The sequence below is a fragment of the Toxoplasma gondii genome, chromosome VIIb, assembly GCF_000006565.2.
Source record: "Toxoplasma gondii ME49 chromosome VIIb, whole genome shotgun sequence".
Taxonomy (NCBI): Eukaryota; Apicomplexa; class Conoidasida; order Eucoccidiorida; family Sarcocystidae; genus Toxoplasma; species Toxoplasma gondii.
This window is the reverse complement of record NC_031475.1, coordinates 430888-451492: the sequence shown is the minus strand read 5'-3', so window position 1 is coordinate 451492 and position 20605 is coordinate 430888. Positions and strand designations below refer to the sequence as shown.

Genomic DNA, 20605 nt, shown 5'->3' with positions numbered 1-20605 from the left:
GCCGCGAGTGCATGTGAAAAGAGAGCGAACGCATGCGAATCCACGTGGAAGAGCTACGTGAGTTGACAGTTCTCCTTGGCCCCCAAAGGGCGACTGAAGAGCTAGAAAAAATTGAGGCTTCGCCAGGCGTTTCCACTCCCGCTTTCTGCTGCGCGTCGAGCGCCTTAAGAGTTGCGGCAAAAGACATGCACGGTTTCGATAAAATGGAGTTTTTTCTGAGCCAAGAAAACGCTGAAGCTTTCCAACAGACGTCTGAGTCGCGGGGAGCTCGCGACAGATGCTTGCCCTCCAAAGCGAAATAAAAACTCCGTTCTTCCTTCGCGTCTCTTCCCTCTCCAGATTTCACTCTCACTCTACTCGAATCAGCAAAAAGTCAGAAAGTACTTCTCTCTTTCCTGTCGACCTCGGCGGACTCCCTTCCATGGAACGGTGAGAAACGCACCATTCGTTCCTTTTCCGACTTCTCCGCTTCTCCTTTCCTCTTCGTCTCTTTTACTTGTGGGCATTGCTTCTCGGCTCTGCTTCCCTTCTTCTCCTTTGCGCCTTTTCGCTTCTACTTCTCTATACGTCTGCTCTCCTCTCCATCCTTCTGCTCTTCCGAACACCCTCCCCCCTCTCGCGCGAGAGGCCTCTCTGCATGCGCGTTTTCGGTGTCAATGACTGTCCAAGATCGGAGCTTAGCGCTTCCGTCGAAGACGGTGAGCAGGCGCAGAAGGACAACTGTACAACAGCGCGGGGGAGGACGAAAGGCCATGAGGGAGAAAGCAGACTGTTTGTCTCTTCACTTGTGACCGTGAGAGTGGTGGCGACGGTGGCGACTGCTGTGATGGAACTCTTCCATGTCTTCTTTGAAGAGGTCGAGCTCCGGCCCCGGGCCTTGCAGTTCGCGCTGTTGATCTTGCCAGAAAAGTCTCTGCTCCTCTCTGCGTCGGTGCTGAACGGACAGAAAACACAAGAGCCAAGAGGAAGAGAAAGCGAAGTCAGCTACTACCTCCGCACAGGAGGCGTTGAATAGCAGAAAAAACGCATGCATGCCTGACACCGGAATGCCGGAAAAGACGAAAAGGAAACCAAGCCCCGCCTCCATCCAGAGATATCTCCGCCCTCCAAAGCCGAACTACAACGCATGCCTGTCCCGTCCACGAGCAACGAAGCTCTTACTTTCTTCTCCGACCGTGACTTCCGATGTCGGCCTTCGCTGTGCATGCGCAGCTTCTCCTGGCGCTTCCGTTCCTCCTTGACGCGCCGAGCTTCCTCCTGAACATCAGAAACATTTCTCGAACGTGAGGGCGAGTAGTCGCGAACAGACCGAGGACGCAACCAAGAACGAGGAGACGCGGTGCAGAGAGCAGAAGCCGACATTGTCGGATTCCTTCTGCTCTCGAGGAGACGACGGGTGCCGGCACCCCACTCGTGGAAGCTTCTCAAACCTTTGTAAATATCTCGAGAAACATGAAGTGGAATGGAGATAAAAACGGACTTGAGCTGTGGTGTTTTTCTGCAGAACCAAAAGCGCTTCACTTGCACTTGTTGGTACTTTTGAGGAGGATACAGAGGAAAGGAAAACCACACCCTTCACTGAATGGATTCGCTGAAGCAACAACTACTCTTTCAACGCCCCGCTGCAAAGAAGCGTTCGACGCATGCAAAGCTGGCTGCTGCGAGAGAAGACGTGGAAAACTCGAGAGAGGAAGCTGCAGAAGTCTCACAAAAACGAAGACGACACGGACAACGGTGGCCACTACGTGAGGGAAAGAGGGACCTTCGGAGAGAAAGGGCAGGGAGCAAGGCTCGCATGCAGACAAAAGCGCAGATCCTTCCACAAAAACGCGCCTACCACAGGCATAAAGTTGGAGGGATTCGACATGTCGGTGCAAGGCCCCCGCGCCTGCAGGCTGCGAAGAAAAATCAACGGCACGAGAGAAGAAGAAACGACGCTCGAGGCCCAGAGAAAAGAGCGAGAAAAGAGAGAAGACGAAAGGGAGAAGACGAAAGAGAGACGGAGACCGAGGGGAGGGGAAGACGGACAGAAGACAAGAAAACGAAATACAGTTCTACCAACAGGTGAAGCGACAGAACGGCAGGCATCTTCGAGAGACAGGAAGTCAAAAGATCCGAGGCGTGCAAACACACATATATATATTTATATCTGCGCATCTTCTTACATATATATATATATATATATAGCTATGATTTAGCGATGACTGTGGAGGGAACTGAGGAGCGTTCCTGTCGAACGTGGTTTTCTGTAGAGTTGGTGACGAGACATGGAACATACCCCCTTTGTTTTTTTCGAACGTTCCTACACATGCATCCCCCTGAAGACTCTCTAAATGTGTGCGTAGAGAAGATCGCTGTCTCTGTATTTCGCCGTGGATTGTACCTGACGAATTTGCTGATGCGTCTCCACTTCTTCGAGGAGAGGAGGAGATGCATGAGGAAGGACTTTCCACCTGCGTCTTCCTCTGCGCCGTCGCGGCTGAGGCCGCCTGCACTGCTGAGTCTGGAGTGCGTCGAGGCAGGGTGCATGCTCGCAGAGTTGGGGAGAGGAACCTGCGAAGACGCGGGCGAGGAGAGAACGAAGGCGTTGGGAACGAAGAGCGGTGAAGAGAACGCGGAGGCTCCCGAGGCAGATACGCCGCCGCGCTCGAAAGACTCAGCCGAAGACGCACTGTGGAGAGAGAGCGGCAGGAGAGAGCCTTGAGAGGGGAACATGAATGGCTGGAAAGAAGAAGAAAACGGAGAAGCTGAAGTCGTCGTGAAGAAAAAGGGAGGCGAAATCTCGTAGCAGCAACACCGCGTCGCGCTTCGACTGTGTGGACAGCAACAGGGCGCCGAGTCGCCTCCGGGCTCCAAACTGGAGCCCAACGAGCGACTGCCGCCTGTCTCCGGTGCGAGCCCGCGCCGAGCCCGCGCCGGACTCGCCAGGCGAGACGCGGAGGGCGACGAAGGTGAGGAGACAGGCAGCCGAGGAGACACCTGCAGATCGGACGCAGAGGCGAAACGGCTGCATGCGGAGGGAGGAAGGTGGAGGGGTCCCAGAGCAGCAGGTGGAGAAGAGACAGGCTCCACCTTCGCGAGCACCGAAGACGCCGGCAGCGAACTCAACGCAGACGCAAGAGAAGGAGACAAACAGGCGTCTCCTCCCACAGAGACACCTGTCTCCGAGCCGACGACTTCAAGCTGAAAAAACAAAAACCACGGAGAAACCAAGGTCCCAGTAACCGACACCACACACATACCACAGGAAAGAAAGAGACGCAAGGTCACAAGAAGATACAGAGAAACCAAAGCGTGAAACAAACATATACACATCGTTTTACGTATACGCGCGGATGCAGACACACACGCGATATTCGTCTTACAAATTTCGTCTAAATAAAAATAACGTGTAGGTGCATGCGAACGCTTGACTGCACCAGCACAGTCATGCAGATAAACGTCAGATCTGGCAGTACCAAAATTGAATCACCCTGCATAAATATGGTAATAAATATGATTATACAGGTACACCTTTTATATTTGCATGCAAATATATGTTTGTGTAAGTAAGCATACACATATACATATATATATATATATATATATAGATAGATAGATAGATAGATAGATAGATAGATAGATAGATGTACGAATCTGTTTGTAGGCGAGATTTGGCCGTAAAGAATGGCTGTTGTTTGCGTTTTTTCTCCTTTTTTGTATTCTGCATTTACCTCCTCTGTACACGACGGCCGTTTTCCTCTTGATCCTCCTGCGTGTGCTTTCTCTCGCAGTTCGTGGTCTTCCTTTTCTTTCCTTTCTTCTCGCTTTCTGCCACCTTCGTTGTCCATGCGCGTGGTGTCGGCCTCGCCTTCGCCGTCCTGGGATACGCGCTTGCCTTCTGGACCTTTGCTCGGGAGCGCTGCGAAGACGGCGGCTGCGACAGCTCTCGCCAGAATCTCAGAGACCTGCGAAGAGCCTTCAGTGTCTCCCGTCTCCTTCCGCAGGTCCTCGTCAGCCGCCGCCTCGCCGCTCTGCAGTGCCGTCTCGAAGAGATTCCGCATCCCCCACCTGTCCCCGTCTCGATCGAGGGACATCTCGTCCTCTCTCCTCTCTCCTTCTTCCATGGAGACTTCCTTCTCGCCTTCTTCTCCTTCATCGCCTTTGCCTTCTTCATCGCCTTTGCCTTCTTCATCGTCTGCTCTCCCTCCATTCCTCTCGCCCACGGTTTCCTGTTTGTCAGCGTCAGACGCGCCTGCAGGGCGAGGCGGATTGCAGCGGTCTCTGCGTACCACTGGCGACGCCACGGGGGAGAGGAAGTCGACAGGCGACGAGAAGAAGGCGCCTTCGCTGCTCTCATTCTCAGCCTCCAGGGTCTCTGTGGGGCTCGGCGACGCAAAGGGACAGCCTGACTGCGAGAACGGATCGCTCGACGCCCGCGCCGGAGGCGAGGTGGACCGAGACAAAAGCGATGAATGCACAGACGATGTCTCCAGCCGGCATTCCTCCTCCGTCGCCTCGTGATCATGTCGCACTGCAGCGGGAGAGAAGAAGCAGGAGTCCGCAGCCGAGTGGAACGGAGACGATGGAGACACTCGGTCTCTGCTCGCAGGGTCTCCTTGTCGATCCCCCACATTCGCTGGAGACAGATCGGAAGAAGGAGACAAACATGCAAGCGGCGAGGCGAAGAAAGGCGACACTGCAGCTGGGCTGAAGCCCCTCGTCTCGATGGCCATTCCAACCTTTGTTCCTTCTCGCTCAAGAAGGTCCCGCAGATCGCCTTCGGGTGAAGCAAGAGGCGTATGCGCTGTGGCCTCGCTTTCGTGGAAGGTCGGCTTCGCGCGCGACGAAACGAGATAAGAGTGCTCCACACCTGGTGCCTCAGAGATTCCGTCTGGAGACCTACCGCGGCGCGGAAGCCGCAAGGAACCATTCCCAGGTGGATGTACACCTAGGGAAGCCGGACTCGGTCTGTCGCCTTTGATCGCCGTTCGCGCGTCGTCTTCTCTGTGGCCATCGCCGAGTGGGGTCGCAGCTGAACTTCGGTCACCTTCTCCTTCTTCTTGCACTTGTTCTTCGTCGTCTTCCTTCCTCTCTTTCCTCTCTTCCTTTCTCTCTGTCTGCCCTCCCTCTCCACTCTTGTTTCCTGTCTCGGCTGTCGTCTCTCCCGCCTTCGCTGCTGGGAGTGGGGCCGCGGCACTGCCTTCTCGCGCTTCGCTTTCCGCGGCCTCCTGCACGAGCCTGGCGTCTGCGTCTGCGGAAACGTCCGCGCGTCCTCTGCTTCCTCTCGAGCTTCGACTTCCTTGCCTGCAGCTGCTGCAGCTGCTGCAGTGGACGTGAGGTACTGGCGGAATCGCCATGCCTAGCGTCGCTCCTGCTGCCTCTCTGCAGGTGCTGCAGGAGCAGAGCGAGACGAGGCCTTGGTTGAGAAAGGACGAGAACGCCGGAGAGAGAGACGCCGACGGCGCGAAAAAGGCGGCGAAGGACGCAGAGCTTCCCGCTGTCCGCGGACTCACACTCGAGACAGTACTCCTCGGCCCAAGTCCCGAGAGAGAAACCTGCGAGTGAAGCGGCTGTAGAGGGAATCCGGAGAGCTGAGCAGCAGGTCCGAGACTCGAAGAAGAGTCTCCACTCGCAACACCATACTGTGCGTCGCGACCCTCTCCCGCCTCCCCACCTGCGCGCTGAGGTCGGCCCTGCGCGGAGCTGTCGCTGGCGACCTCGCGGATCTCGATGGAGACACTTGAAGACGGCGCCGGCGAGGGAGGTCTCCAGCTCTCACCCGAGCTCTTTCGGCTGCGCAGAAAGCTCAGCGACGGGTGGCGAGGACTCCCGGGAACCGGCGACTCCGGCGCAGCAGCGAAGTTCGCTGCGGCCGCCATTCGCATCATGGGCGCTGGAGGAGACAGAACGACAGGCTCGTCGACGGTCGGAGGCACAGGGTGGAGTGCGAGGATCGGCTGCGGCGGATACGAGGCGCAGCCGAGTGCAGGCGAGAGAGAGGAAGGTGAGAGCGGCGACGCCGAGGGAGAGACAAACGCAGGAGTCGAGGATGCAGAGGAGAGCAGCGGCAGCGCCGAAAAAGACGATGCATGCAGCAGACGCCCCCCAGGAGACAGTGCCAGTGCGCTCCCCTGGTGTGTGGGCGTCGGAGTGGACGACACAGAGGAAGAAGAAGACGAGAGGGCAGGGACATCCTCGGACAACCCAAGGCTCTCCGCCGAACTCCGGTAAAAGTGATTCAAATGCACGAGGAGATCCATGATCGCGCCGAGACCCTCTGCAAACACACAGACAGACAGAGAGAGAGAAACGGTAAAGTTGCCGAAGGAATCACGAAGAAAGGACCAGCAAGTCAGAGGAAGAGAGACAAAAAGACGCAGGCTGCTCGAGAAGGGGGGGAGCGTCTCTTTGTAGAGGACTCGAGCGACGGAGTCGCATTGTAGGAAGAAAGGTCCGACGAAAGTGAGGATTCCCCGCGATCGCCCAGCGGTCGGGAGCTTCACAGAAACATGTTACGATTCGGTTTGGGAGACACACACACCTGTTGTGTTTGCGTTTTTGTGCAGTCGCCGACGAAAACTCGAAACTGCCGCGTCGAGACGCTCCAGCAATCTGCACTGGACGAATACCTGACGCTGCAGCAAGCTGCTCCCGTGGTCCGCCACCTGAGGAAATAACATCCACTAATGTTAATGCCGATGCAGAAGATGCAGAAAACTGCGGCAATAACACCGCATGCACGCGTCCGCTTCTGGATGGAAAAACCAAAAAAAACAATATATATATATATATATATATATATATGCATATTTGTAACACTGGTGTGCACCTGTGTCGACAGTACATCCTGAGGACATAGCGCGAGGCGAGAGAGGTTGAGACGTGGACGCGAGGCAGATGAAGAAAAACGCCAACGCAGATGCGTTTCTCTCGGCATACAGAGGCAAGCCTGTGCTGTTGTTGGACATAAGTGCATGTTCAGAAGCGACGAGTTTTCTGATTGAACAGGCTCCGAACCTTTTTAAAGACAGGCAAGCACTTGCTCATGAAGATGGTGTTCTGGGTGTAGACGAAGAAGCAGTCGGTGAGTCTCCTCCACACTCTCAGAGAGACCCGAGGCAGCGCAGAGGCAGGACTGAGCTCGACGATGCCTCTGAAGAGTTCGAGGAGCTCCACGACGCGACACCCCAGACGCCGCGGAGGACTGTTCACCTTGCCAGATGCGTGGGTACCTCTCGACCTGGAAAAGAACAGAAAATCGCCAACAAAAAAGAGGACAACACTGCGCCACGGGCATAACTGTATATGATACACTACCTGCCAGCACAGACAGACGAATCCCCTTCTCTACAAACAGGTATATATACGTGTATCCGAGAGAAAACAGTCCATCGGGATTCATTTTGTCCAAACGCCGGGTCTCCGGTTCGGCACCGTGGCGTTCCAATGCGTTTTTTCCATACAGGAGAGAGGAATGTGAAGGAACGCGCATGTTCTGCGGACGGGGAGAGAGATGTAGAGCCGTTTCGCTGCTTCAGCAGAGAGCAAAGGTCGATGGGAAGCATGCACCATTTACGAGCTCTGAAGAACGGCAGAGACGTTCGCGAGCCGCGCGGGTCATGGAGACAGAACCGTCTGCTCCGTCTGTATTCGTTTCGTCTGTGTTCGTTTCGTCTGTGTTCGTTTCGTCTGTATTCGTTTCGTTTCTCTCGTCTTTTTGTTATCACGTTTTTCTCTTCTCCGCTGACTTCGGGAGGGACATGTAGAGGAGATCTGAGAGCCGCGAGACCCAGGGGAGACAGGCTGCCGAGATCTCCTCGCGGAAGACGGAGAGCGCCTTTCCAGGGTGAGCGTGGTGGACGACGGCGCAGAGGAGAGAGACGCTGCTCTCTCTCGACCGGCCAAGAATGACAGACTGGAAGAGGAGAGGCAACACTCCAGACTGAACGAACGTGACTTCGAGGAGACGCTTCTGCAAATCCATGCGGAGTTCCTCGTCGTTGTACACTTCCTCCATGCCAAGCACTCGGTCCTGCAGCTTCTGCCGGAGCCATGCCTGAGGGCGAAGGCGGCGAAAGGAGAGGGAAGCGACAGCGAAGGAGCGCATGCAGAGAAAAAGGAAAAACGGAGTGCCCAAGCGACGCGCGTCAGAACGGAGCGAACTTGGTAGAAAACGATGCAGAGAGAGCGGAGAAAACGATGGAGGGAGAGAAAAGAGCGAGAAGGCGAGAAACGAGAGAACGCAACACAGAGATAGAGGCGCAGAAGGCGGAGGAATAGACAGAGAAGGCGACGATGGATTGGTAAGGCAAAGAGTCGCTTGAATCACTTAAATCCTTGAACGTCGAGAGAGAGAGCCTGAAGCATCTGACATCTCGACGACTCCTCCGAACCAGGCGCCGCGGACAGAAAGGTGACAGAAACCTTCCTCGCGCTCTGCTGAGACTTACCTGAAACTGAGCTTCGCTGATGCCTGGTGTATAGGCATGAATCCCCACACATCCCGGCGGCCGGCAGTTCGGATGTTTGTAGCTTCCCTCCAAGATGCGTTGCAGGAGAACATCGAGGCCTTCGTGGAGTCCGAGGAAGACGAGCGGATGCGGCGGGATGGCTTGCGTTGCATGTGCAGCGACGCCCACAACTCCCGAGAGACCTGAGACCTCTGAGTCTGAGGGCGTCGCACTCGCAGACCGCGTCAGCCTTCGTCGCTCTTCTTCTTCTTCGCCGCAGTCATCGCTGGCGTCTCTTCTCGCATTGTCTTGGGGAACGCGTTGTGCCGAAGACTTCGCGTGTCTGCGCGACTTTGCGATGTGACCGCCTCCGTCGCTGGCGTTTCTCTCTTCGCGTTTGGACTTTTTCCACGAGCGTCTCCGTCCCTGCTCTTCGTCGGTTTTGCGGCGAGTCTCCGCGTCTCTCCGCAGGCGTTCGCGCCTCTTCGTTTCCAGCGTCTTTCTCGCACAGAACGCGCGCCACAGTCGAAAGTGGAGCGGCAGCTTGGCATCCCGCTTCTCGTCGTGGACAGGGACAGACGCTCCAGCCTCGGCCGTCTCCACCACCTCTGTATTCGCGCCTCCCTCCTCGCTTCTCTCTCCGTCTCCCTTTCTCTCTCCTCCCCCTCGTCCGCGTCCTCCCTGCTGCAGGCCTTCACCGGCTTCTTCCTCTCCTCCACTGGACGCCGCGTCCTCCTCGGACTCCCCGCGGCTTCCTGCGCCGCATCTGCCCTCGTCGTCTGACAAAAACAAGAAGGGGAACTGCGCATGTCGCCAGTGAGTCGCGCGCCTGTGCTGGACCTGCTCAGGCGTCACACAGAGAGCTCCAAAGAGGAAGAAGCCCCGAGCCGCGAGCGCTGCGAGCGAGTGTGCGCGCTGTCTGTACTGACACCGGGAGGACTGCAGAACGTGGATCTTTGCATGCGTCTTTCGGTCAGGGTGGCGCGGGAGAGGGCCAGCCGGGAAGGTCGAGGACGGAGCGAGAGCCGGAGGAAAACGGTCCCCACCAGCCGCCGACGGAGGCACACGGAGAGACGCCGAACTCGACTCTTGACGAACAGAAGAAGACGGCGACCCAGAAAAAGAAGAACAACAGGAATCCGGCCGGGAAGCACAGGACGGAACAGAGGACGAAGCAAAGGAAAAAGCTGAAGAAGCCTGGGGGAGGCTTGATGGGTGACAGGATACCTCTGACAAGGAGAGTGACACGACGGAGGAGAACAGAGGGTCGGGTGTTTTGGACGAGAGAGGCGAATCGAGTCTTTCCGCCGCGGTGCCCTCCGCAGAGACGTCGATGTCGCAAGAAATCGACGCGGAGGAGGAACGCACACCACTCCCGAGCTCGCTCCAAGACTCCGTAGGCTCTTGAGCCTCTCCTGAAACTGTCTCTGTGGGCAGAGACGAAAGCGAGGAAGACAACGAGGACCGCGGAGACAAAGGATATGATGCAGGAGGGAGAGGAGGCCCTCCAAGCGGGTGGCGCAGCACAGACCCTTCGCCAGAGAGCGACATGCTGCAGGGCGTTCCATGCGTCGCGGAATCCTCGCGCTCAGCTCTGTGCAAAGGTCCTGGAGTCAGGCGACGGTGCAGCTTCCTCGGGACTCCAGCTCGTCTACGAAAAGCAGAAAGACGAAGAAGAAGAAAAAGAAGGAAAAAGTGCAGGCAGAGAAACACGGAGAGAAAGCAACGACAGAGAAAAAGAACACTGCGGAAAGATGGAAACGACCCGGCTTTGAAGGCACTTCCGCAGCAGTTGCCGCGACTGTGTGGGGTGTGTGCCAGCAGAACGGAGACCGACGCCACAGATTCGAGGAGACATAAGAGCCTGCAAGGCATGTTCTGCGTCTGTCTCTTTTTGTTTGTGGTCACTCTCAACCGGTTCGCTGCCTTTCTTCTCGTAGTTTCTATGCGTGGGGAAATTTATGCTTTGCACATGTTCTTCTCTCCCCTCCGACTCGTTGTTTTCTCTCGCAGTCTTTCCTTTCTCTGTTTCTCCGTCTTTCAACGACTGTTCTCTCTTGAAAAGTCTCCCTCTTCGTCTCCCTCCTTCTCGCCTTCCTCAGCTTGCTCGCCCCTCTCCTCTTCTGTTCTCTCTTCCTCTCTCGTGTCTCTCTCCTCTCGCGTTCTCCTCGCTTCTCGCGTTCTCCTCGCTTCTCGCCTCTCTGTGTTCTTCGCTTTCACCCGCTGTGCTCTCACCTCCCTCCGCCGTCGTCGGTGCCTCGACTGGTGCTGCCTTCTGTGTTTCGACGGCCAGCGCTGCCGCCGCGTTTCCCGCGTCTTTGTCCCCGCGGCTCCGAGAAACCTGGATGGGCGCCGAGAGGCGCGAAGGCCTTGGCTGCCTCGCTGCGCTCGCGGTGCGCGTCGTCCCCCCAGAGCCATTCCGGAAAGTGGAGAGAAGCCGCTGTGAGCAGGTCCGCTTCTCCGCACAGACGCGGTTCGCCTTTCCCCTCGCGCGTCTCGCTCTCATCTCGCTCTGCATGCCGTTCTGGAGCGTCGCTGAACGAGTGTCTGTGAGAACCGCGACGCGAGGCAGACAGCGTACGCCTGTTCTCCGAGAGAGTCTTCATCGCTTTGGCCTCCCTCCCCGCGAACGCGAGAAGCGAGAGAAGGCGTCTGCGCCAAGCTCGAGACTCACAGCGGTAGAGGCGCCACCCCAACAACGGAGTTGAGGCATGCAGCGCGCCTCCTCGACGATGCCTGCATGCCCTGTCGTCCACTCGGCTTTCTTCCTTCTCGTCCTTCTCGTCCTCGCTCCCGCAGCCTTCCAGCTGAGACTTTGACGCGTCAGTTGATGCCTCTTTGGACGTGCAGGTTCGCAGTCGGCTCGAGAGCCTTTTTGCGTCGCCGCATGCCGCGGGAAAGAGGGGAGACGCGGTTTCGCGCAGACGCGGAGAAGGCGCTTCGTCTCCAGCGTCTAGACACCCGGCGCGGCCCTCGAGCGAGACACTCTCCGGAGTGCATGCAGCGTCGACAGGGGCGTCTGCCGGAGAGAGACGCAGTCGCGAAAGACGATCTTTTTGCTCTTCAAAGGCTCCCTTTCGACGGCCCGAACCACACCGGTGTCTCCTCGATGGATTTCTCGAGTGCTCGGCCTCTCGGCGCGCGTCGCGAGATCTGACGCTCGCGCCTGTCGCAGTCCGATGTGCGAACGCAGAGACGCCGTCGAAGTAAAGTCCACATCGGCGACAACACCCTCTGACTCCTCTCGCTCGAAAAGAAGAAAACGAAGAGACACAAGTGCAAGGCCCCGCCTCCGAAGCTGCCCGCCGCCCACACGAACCGCCAGAAGAAGAGACGGCAGACGAAGAAGAGACAGCAGACGAAGAAGAGAAAGCAGAAGAAGAAGAGAGAGCAGAGGAAGAGAGAGAAGAAGAAAACGAATCAGAAGAAGAAAACGAAGCAGAACAAGCAGACAAGAAGGAAGACGAAGACGCAGAGAGAGAGGAAGAGGGGAGAAAAGCAGGTGGACGGTTGGTTTCTTTTTCGTCTCTGTTTCGCTCTTCGCAACTCCTTTTTCCGCGAGACGGTGAGAGGCAGGGCAAGGACGTCGTGGTAGGCGAAGCGCGGAGAAGAGGCGAGGACTGGAGTCGGAGAAAAGAAGGCTCGAACGCGGGAGTCCACTTCCTCCCAGAGCGCAAGCGAGGTCGTCCCCCGCTTCGCTTGCGCCTTGCCCAGGTCTCTTGCATGCAAATGAGGTCCTCTGCATGCAGCAGTGCGTCCACACGCATGCGCCACGAAGACTCCCGCAGAGACGTCGACAACAAGCTCGGCCATTCGAGTGAAGAGAGGAGCACTTGGAAACAGGGCGCCGAAATGGAACTGCCGCTGGCGCTGTTGCTCCCTGAAAACACCCGAAAAAGTGATGCTTAAAAGACATTAGAACAGCAAATTCAGGTCTCGACCTCCGCGGAAGAAAAGGATCGCCGCGTCCGCCTTCGCACGGGCCGAAGCAGTCATTTCTTTGCAAGTGAACTAGTGATCTCACATATAAGACTACCTGACCCTGTTTGCCTTCGCCCAAATAACGCAACAGATTGCTCCGCATATTCGTCTCTATGGACCATTAGATGTCTACATCGAAACACAGAAGAACTCCACGACCGACTCACGCACACCCACGTACAAAGGCAATTCCATATAAATGTACACATATATATATATATATATATATATATATGTATTTATATGTATGTATATATATATATATATATATGCATATATATATATATATATATGTATTTATATGTATGTGTATATATATATGCATATATATATATATATATATATATTTATGTAAATTTGATGTGTACGTCGATTTTCGTGCAGGATATGAGGTGAGAGATGACGGGTGGTTTACCAAGAAGTCGAAGAAGGAGTTCCTGGCTAGCTGGGTGATGAACAGTGAAGAGAAGATGGGCCATGACGAGAGGGAGGGAGAGGCGAGGCGCCTCGTCGCCTTCTTCTTTTTCTTCTTCTTGCTCTCCCTCGAAGGCATCTTCGCCTGAGAGTGTGTGTCTCTTTTCCGACAGCGGGGGATTGCTCGTCTCGTCTGCCTCCTCTTCGGAGGTCTCCGGCACTGCATGCGCTGTCTCCCTGTTAGCCTCCGACGTTGGTTCCTTCTTCTCTTCGCTCCTCACCTCCCCTCCCTCTCGGTCGAACTCGACCTCTCGGTCCATGTCCTCGTCGATTTCTTCCTCGCCTCCTCGACCGCCTCCCATGCCTGCAGCGTCTGCTTCCCCATCAATCCCCTCCGTCTCTGCTTCCCCATCAATCCCCTCCGCCTCTGCTTCCCCATCAATCCCCTCCGCCTCTGCTTCCCCACCAATCCCCTCCGGCTCTGCTCTCCCGCTGCCTCTCTCAAACTCGGTCTGTCCTTCCTTCTCCTTCTCGCTCGTTTCCTTCTTTTTCTTTTCCCTCCCTCTCTTCGTCGTCTCTTCTGCTGTCACCTCTCTGCCGTGTGTCGCCTTCGCGTCGAAGACCAAGAGGTTTCTCCATCGCGGGGGAACGTCGCAAGTGATGTGTGGAGGCAGGCGATCCAGCGACCCCGACCGCGAGAAGAGCAGAAGCTCCAGAACCTTCACAACGTGGTAGACGTTCGTCGTTGGAGACGCCGAAGCAGGATGCAGGCCTCGACAGAGCGCAGCTGCGGCAATGCCTGCAAAGGCGTCCAGAAGATGGCAAAAGAGGATCGACGCCGGAGTCTCTCCAGGAAGCATCACGTTGACCATGCACCCTCCCTCGAAAGACGTTTGCCGCGCGAGGTACGTGCCTGTCTCCTCGCGGAAGCCGTCCGTCTTCTCGCGGAAGCCGTCCGTCTTCTCGCGGAAGCCGTCTGTCTCCTTGTGGGGAGAGAGGGGACTTGGGAAGAAGGTGGGGAGGAGAGCAGGCGTGAGGGAAGGCCTTGGGCGCCGGTAGCACCAGTCGTGGAAGGACGACGAAGAGACACACGAGAGAGGACAATCGTTTCGGAAGTACGCAGGAAGGCCCTCGGAAAAAGCCGTGACGATGAAGTCGTAGACGGTGTACGAGCGTCGAAGGACGTCTCTCGTGGAGAAACTGACGGCGATCGGAGGGCGCCGCCGTCTCGTTTTTCCTGGGGGTGAGGCAAGAGGCGGCAAGCACTGCGGCGGAACGTATCGGCGAAACGCAGCCGGGAGAGGTGGAGGGAAGTTCGCGCGTCTGCAGTCGAAGAACGCGTCTGCTCCGTCCTTCTTCCTCGAAGGCGATTCGGCATCGCAGCCCCCGCGAGGGCGCCGAGATGGAGACGCAACGTTCGCGTCGAGGAAACAGCAGCAAGACCGGAACGGCTCTGACTCGTGGAGGGAACAGGCGCAGCGAGCTCTGCGCCGTCTGCGCCCTGGGTGCGTAGACACTCGCGCAGGAAACAGAGGCGACAGAATAGGTGGAAAGGACGCGAAGGACGCGGCTGTGGATCGACTGGCGTCTTCGTCAGACGACAGAGAAGACCGACCGAACGAACTCGTTTCACGGTCGCCTTCGCGATCCCCACAAGCCGAGGAAGAGCGGCGTCGCTTCTCGCTGCGTCGACGTCCTTCTTCTTCGCTCGCGCTGCTCTCCTCGCTCACGGTACCCTTGTCGACGAGGACGCTTCCTTCGACGTCCAGACAGTCTCGAAGGAAGTGGAACCGAACGTAGTGAAGAAACTCCGCGTCGCAACTCAAAAAGGCAAACACACTCTCCACGGCGGCTGCGCCGTAACTGCAAAACAAAACAGCGAAGCAGTGCAGGAAAGAAAGAAAACGCGAAGATATGCCCACAAACGAGAAGCGAAAGACGAGAGACCAGACAAGGAAAAGCGGGTGACGAACGGAGAGAAAACAAAGGAGGCGAAAGAGGAAAAGAAGAAATGCAGACGACGACACCCAAGACAAGACAGGAGGAGAGAAGACAGGAGGAGAGAAACGCGGGGGAGGGATGAGGAGAACGACAAAAGAGGGAACAACAAGAGAGAATGAAGACGACAGAAGAAGAGATGCACACTGTAGAGCGACTGAACTCCGTCGGCTTCTTCGTTCGGAACAGAAATCATGTAGAGGCACAGAAGTACAGAAGGCAGGAACGTCGCGCGACACCACGAGTGCGACAGTGTTGTTGCATGCAGTTTTTTTTTCAAGTCCCTGCACGCACACCGCTCAGGAGCTCCGTCGTTCTCCCTCTCTGGAAAGCAAATGGCTTCCTCCCTACCGCGCGAGCATGGAGTTGAAGAGGTCGAGAAGGGAGACTGTCGAGAAGGACGGCCGCATCGGATCTGCGAGGTCGAAGAGGAAGGGAGCGTCGGGGGAAAGGCTCGGGTGCGGCGGAGAGAAGTCTTCCTCCTCGCGGTTCTCCTCCGAGCTCGGTCGCGCAAATCCGCGATCTAAGTAGACGAGGAAGTGGAGATAAACGAGGACTTTCAAATGCAGGTAATTCGTCGCGACCTTGCTGCGACGCCCCAACAGTACATCCTTCGGGACATCGCTGTGGTACTTCAGCAACTCTGTCTCGTCGTCTTCCTGTCTCTGGCGACGCTCTTCCTCGCTGGTGTCTGCAGCGCCTTCCTCGTCTCGGCAAGGTCTGCCTTCGTTCCACCTCTTGCTGCTCCACGCCTCCGACTGGCGCGAACCGCGCGAGTTCTTGTCGCCTGCCGACGTCCCCGAAAGCGTCTCCTGAGGCGCACCGCTGCGAGGAGACACTGCGCCGCGCATCCCGCCTTCTTCTCGCTCCTCCGGTGTCGGGGAAGCCGTGGACGCGGTGAAGAGAGCAAGTTCTCTCGCGTCTGCAACGTTTGAGTCGCGGCCTTCTCGTGGTAGAGCCAGCGAGACGAAGCACTCACCCTTCAGAGACGACGTTCGCTCTTCGCAGGTGGTGCGCGGGAGAGGCTCGTCGTTCTCCATCAGACAGACCGTCTCAAGGTTTTTGGATTCCTTCGCTTCTTCGCCATCTTCCGTTCCCGATTCAGCAGAGAGCGACTCGAGAGCTCCAGCAGCCATCGTCTCGGCTGCATTCTCCAGTGCCTCCTCCGCTTCTCCCCGTCCCTCACGCTCTCCCCCTCTCTGCACCTCTCCTTCGCCTCTGGGGTCGGATGCGAAGCCTGGCGGCAGCAGGGAAGTCTCTGAGGCCTTCAGAGCCTCGTTGACGCCTTCGCTGCCCGACTGCGGTCCGGCCAAAGGCCAGCAGGAAGACGAAGAAGTCGTGGAAGGAGCAACGGACGCAGGAAAGGACGAAAGAGAAGACGAAGAGAAACAAGAGGAAGAGGAAGCAGAGGCGGAGGAGGAAGAAGGGGATGCAGACGAAGAAGAGGAAGAAGAAGACGAAGAAGAAGAGGAAGAAGAAGACGAAGAAGAGCAGGTATCAGGAGAAACGGCGGAGACATGGAGACTGGGGGGACCTTGAGAAGGTCGAGAGTGCGATGTGAAGAGTGAGGAGGACAACGGAGATGAAGGCTCAAAGCAAGCGAACTGAGAAGAGAAGGGAGAAGCTCTCGAAGGAGCTTGCTGAGCCTGTGAGGCCAAGACAACATCCGAGCCGAGAGAAGACGAAGGTCGAGACGCGTCGTTCCCCGGATCCTGACTCGACCCAAGATACGGAGGCAAAGTGCAACCACCATTCCTGTCTGGGCTCCACTCTTCTTTTGTTGCCGAGACTCTTTTCTCGCTGTCCTCGAAGGTCTCCTCTCCCATGACGACGTCGAGTTCGTCTTCTTCTTCTCGTCGCTTCAGTTCGTCCTTTGCCTCTTCTCTGCCGCTTCCCTCGGCCTCCATCTCCGACGCATGCGATGGTTCCGGAAGGCTTTCTGACAGCGCCGAGGAGCTGACGAAAGGCGAGGCGCCAGGCAGGGGAGCCGCAGACTCAGGCCTCCTCTCCACGAAGCGTGGAAGCGAGCTGTCTGTCGCCGCCGAAGCCTCTGCCGAAATGGTAAGCGCGCGGCCGGTCTCATCCTCGTCCTCGCATGCACAGAACGACGGAGACGAGCAGCCAGACATATCCGCTGGACGTTGCTCGCTCTCCAAACCGCATGCGTCTTCTCGCTTCCACTCTGCTCTCGCTCCACGGGGAAAGGAAGACCCAGCAACTGACGACGAAGACAGCGGAGACGAAAGCGAACGGGGATGACGCGAGCGAGACGACTCGGACGGAGACAGAGAAGACGAACGAGAGGCAGGCGAAGCAGGCGGAGAAGCTGACGACGCAGGCTGTTGCCCGCTGAGGGGGAGGCGCGGCGTTTTGTGAGAAAGGAAAGAAAGCGACAAGAGAGAAGAAAGCGACAACAGAGAAAAAAGCTGAGAAGCAATGTGCGGTCGTGCAGATGACACTTGGTCTTTGTCGCCAGTCGGTGAAGCCAAGGTCGACGCAGGTGACAAGAGCGGAGAAGACAAAGAAGAGGACAACGACGCATGCAACGAAAAAGACAAGAGAGGGGCAGACGCTGCAAGCGCCGCCGAAGACAAGACAGACGAGGACGAGAAGGGAGGAACAGACGACGCAGACAAAGTTGAAGACGAAAAAGACAAAGGCAAAGTAGACGAAAAGGATGGAGAAGAGGAAGGCAAAGTAGACGAAGAAGAGGAAGGCGGAGAAGAGGAAGACGCAGACTCGGACGAGTTATCAGGGACGCTGCCCTGATCCGGTGCAGGTCCCATCAGCGACACTGCGACCGCTGCCGGTCTTCCCTGTTCGACAAACAGAAGCAGATCCCTCGAGAAGTCTTTCTCTTGACATTTCCGAGAGACGAAAGTCGATGGACATCAGCGTAAAGATGCAGCCCAGTTAGACAAAAGAATGCAGCTGAGACACAGTCGGACTTCCACCTAGACACTCATCTCCATGTCCATGCATGCACAGTCCACCAAGAGGTATTATTATTCGTGCAGTGTCAACCGGGTCGCTAGTCTCTAAGACACGAGCACACTGTCTTCACCCCAAGGCGCATGAATATATACATATATATATATATATATATATAAACATATATATATGTATACATATACATATATATACATATATATATGTATATATGTGTGTATATATGTGTGTATATATGTGTGTATATATGTGTGTATATATGTGTGTATATATGTGGGTATATATGTGTGTATATATGTGTGTATATATGTGGGTATATATGTGTGTATATATGTGTGTATATGTATGTATTAATGCATATATATATATATATATAAGCGTATGCATACTACAGGCATGAATGCACACAGATGGGTGTACGTATTCTTGCGCGAGGAGGGGAAAAAGAGATGCGCATGCGTTTGGAGAGCCTTACATGTGTAGTTCTGTAGAGGCATCTCGGTGTTGGAGAGAGATCGAGCGTCGCGAGCGCGCAGCGATGGACGACAAAGACCTCGGGGAGACGAGAGAGTTCCCGGAGACAACAGTCTCCTCTGCGAGAGGCGCAGTCGTCTTCCGGAAACCAAGCAGAGAACCTCGAAGAGAACAAGACAGGCTCCGGCGCGTTTGGCACCAGGAGACGCGCACAGACTCGAGAACGAAGAAACGAAGGGGGCAGACCAAGAAGAAGACCAGGGAGAAGAAAGAGAGAAAAGAAACACTGGGAGAAGAAAGAGAGAAAAGGAACACTGGGAGAAGACGGAGCCGTGGTACGGTGATGCGAGAAGACAGAAAGGAGAATCGAGAGGCGGGGAAAGGAAACGCGGAGAAGAAAGTGGAAGGTGAGCAGCTGGCAATGTATCGATGCGTACGCAGACACTGGAGACCGGGAGAAGCTGGAGAGGTTGCGGTGCTTCGAAGGAAAGATGCGAAGGAAAGATGCGAAGGGAAGAAGAAAGAGCTTCTGAAATTTCAGTCGCTCTCTGCTCTCGAGCGCGGACAGAGAAGCCGCGATCCGAGCAGGCGCAGATGTGCCAGGGGAGAGGACGGACGGCCGAGGCGGCGAGAGAAGGCGCATGCAGCGGAAGACGTCTTGACAGAAAAAGTGGAGAGGAGCGAAACCAGGAGTTTTTCCGTGACGATTGTTGCGGTTGGCAAAGGACAGAGCAGAGGCAGGCGACGATCGCGAAGAAGTAAAGCAGCTGATCGGACCGCGAGCGCAGCTCGCGCGTGAGAAAAAGCAGCGGAGGGAGGAGAGGAAGACTTGCTGGCAGAGTCGCGCGAGGCACCGGTTCCCTGAAAAAGACTTTTACGCTCTGCAGTGACCTCGCGCTTTCCTCACAGTTTCTCCCCACAGCTCTTCTTGCGACCTGCTCTCTCCCCGACTTGGGCGGCGAAAAAAACGCGACAAAAAACGAGAAACATCTCTTCTCCGCGGCGAACCTTCTCTCTGGAACACACAGCCGCGCGAGCGCGGTTGCATATTTGCATAGCTGCTGGCTCGGACATCCTGGGGGAGAGAAACTGAGGGTGGTGAAACAGGACCGGACGGAGCAGAGAATGGAGAGAGAGGAAGAAAAGAACATTCTTTACTTTTTTGGGGAGTCTCCGAGTCGACTCCGCCGGAGAAACGCCCAAAAATGGCCTCTCTCTCTAGTCCTGGGGAGACTCTCAGGTGTGCACTCGTTCATGGCCCAGATGTAAGCGCTTAGAGTTTCTTTTTCTTTTGTGTCTTTCCCCACAGAACGCAATGCTTTCTTAATTCCTTCTTGATTCACACTGTGGAGACACCGTAACCAGAAACAACAGAGGAGGCGAGAAGGAGAGGACAACGTCCGTGAGGACTCAGTGGCCGGCAGTGCATTGCGAGTCCTTTCCTTCGCCTCTCTCTCTTGCACTTCCTCTCAAGGACTCGTCCTCTCTTTCTTCGTTTCTCTCTCTCTCTTTGAATAGCTCTCTCTCTCTTCCGATATGCATCTCTTCCTCTGTCTGTGTCTTTCTCCATGCTCACCTGCATATGCATATATATACATACGTATATATACATACATTTGCCTAACAATACATACATACATTCATACATACATACATATATATATATATACAAACATAATTACATATATAGAGAGAGAGACACAGAGAGAGAAATATATATATATATATATACCTCTCTCTTTCCTACCTCTTGCCATTTCTCTTTCTCTCTCCCCGTCTCTCTGACTCTTTCCTATTCAGCGTTTTCTCTTGCCTTTCTCATTTCTGTGTATTTGCTTCCTCGCTCTTCCTCCGTTGTTGTTTTCTAGCTCACCACAAACCTCTTCACCTTTTTGCCACGATTTCCCTTTTCGTCTTTCGGTTTCTCTGTCTCTCAAGTGCCTGCCGACCATCTTCGCTGGCTCTTCGAACTCTTCGAACTCTTTCTCATCCTCGTTCTCTTGCTTCTTTCCTCGACCCCCCTGTCTGCGTATTTCTCTTTTCTCCTTGCCTGCGCCGAGGATCAAACACAGAAGAAGCGACAGAGCGCGCGAGGCGCCCAAAAAAGAAGGAACGCCCTGTTTAGAAGAGAGATTCGTCACTCTCACTCCACACCCGCGCAAACGATTTACCGCAGCTCTCGATTCTCCAAAGCTAAACGGCGTCGGCAAAAACCGCTGTCAGCCTGCCTGTCGATTTCATGCTTTTTCGGTGCCGACTTCGCCTCTCTCTTCGTGTTCGGTTCTTGTCTTTAGTCTTTACAGCTGCTTCCTTTCTTCTTGACCTTTTCATGCTTTAAATCAGCACCGAGGTCAAGT

The 20605-nt window shown here is 55.6% G+C and overlaps 1 protein-coding gene across 1 annotated transcript; it reads right to left on the bottom strand.

Moving 5' to 3' along the window:
- TGME49_263610 (hypothetical protein) lies at positions 1-19322 on the bottom strand (the record flags this gene model as incomplete). Its single annotated transcript, XM_018781335.1, has 14 exons — positions 1-934; positions 1162-1257; positions 1838-1895; positions 2384-3183; positions 3714-6259; positions 6524-6647; positions 7000-7222; positions 7731-8038; positions 8433-10083; positions 10668-12312; positions 12829-14690; positions 15177-17641; positions 18250-19080; positions 19257-19322. 14 exons carry the CDS (start codon positions 19320-19322, stop codon positions 782-784), a joined length of 12828 nt encoding a protein of 4275 aa, XP_018637170.1. The 3' UTR covers positions 1-781.
- Between the last annotated feature and the right edge of the window lie 1283 nt (positions 19323-20605).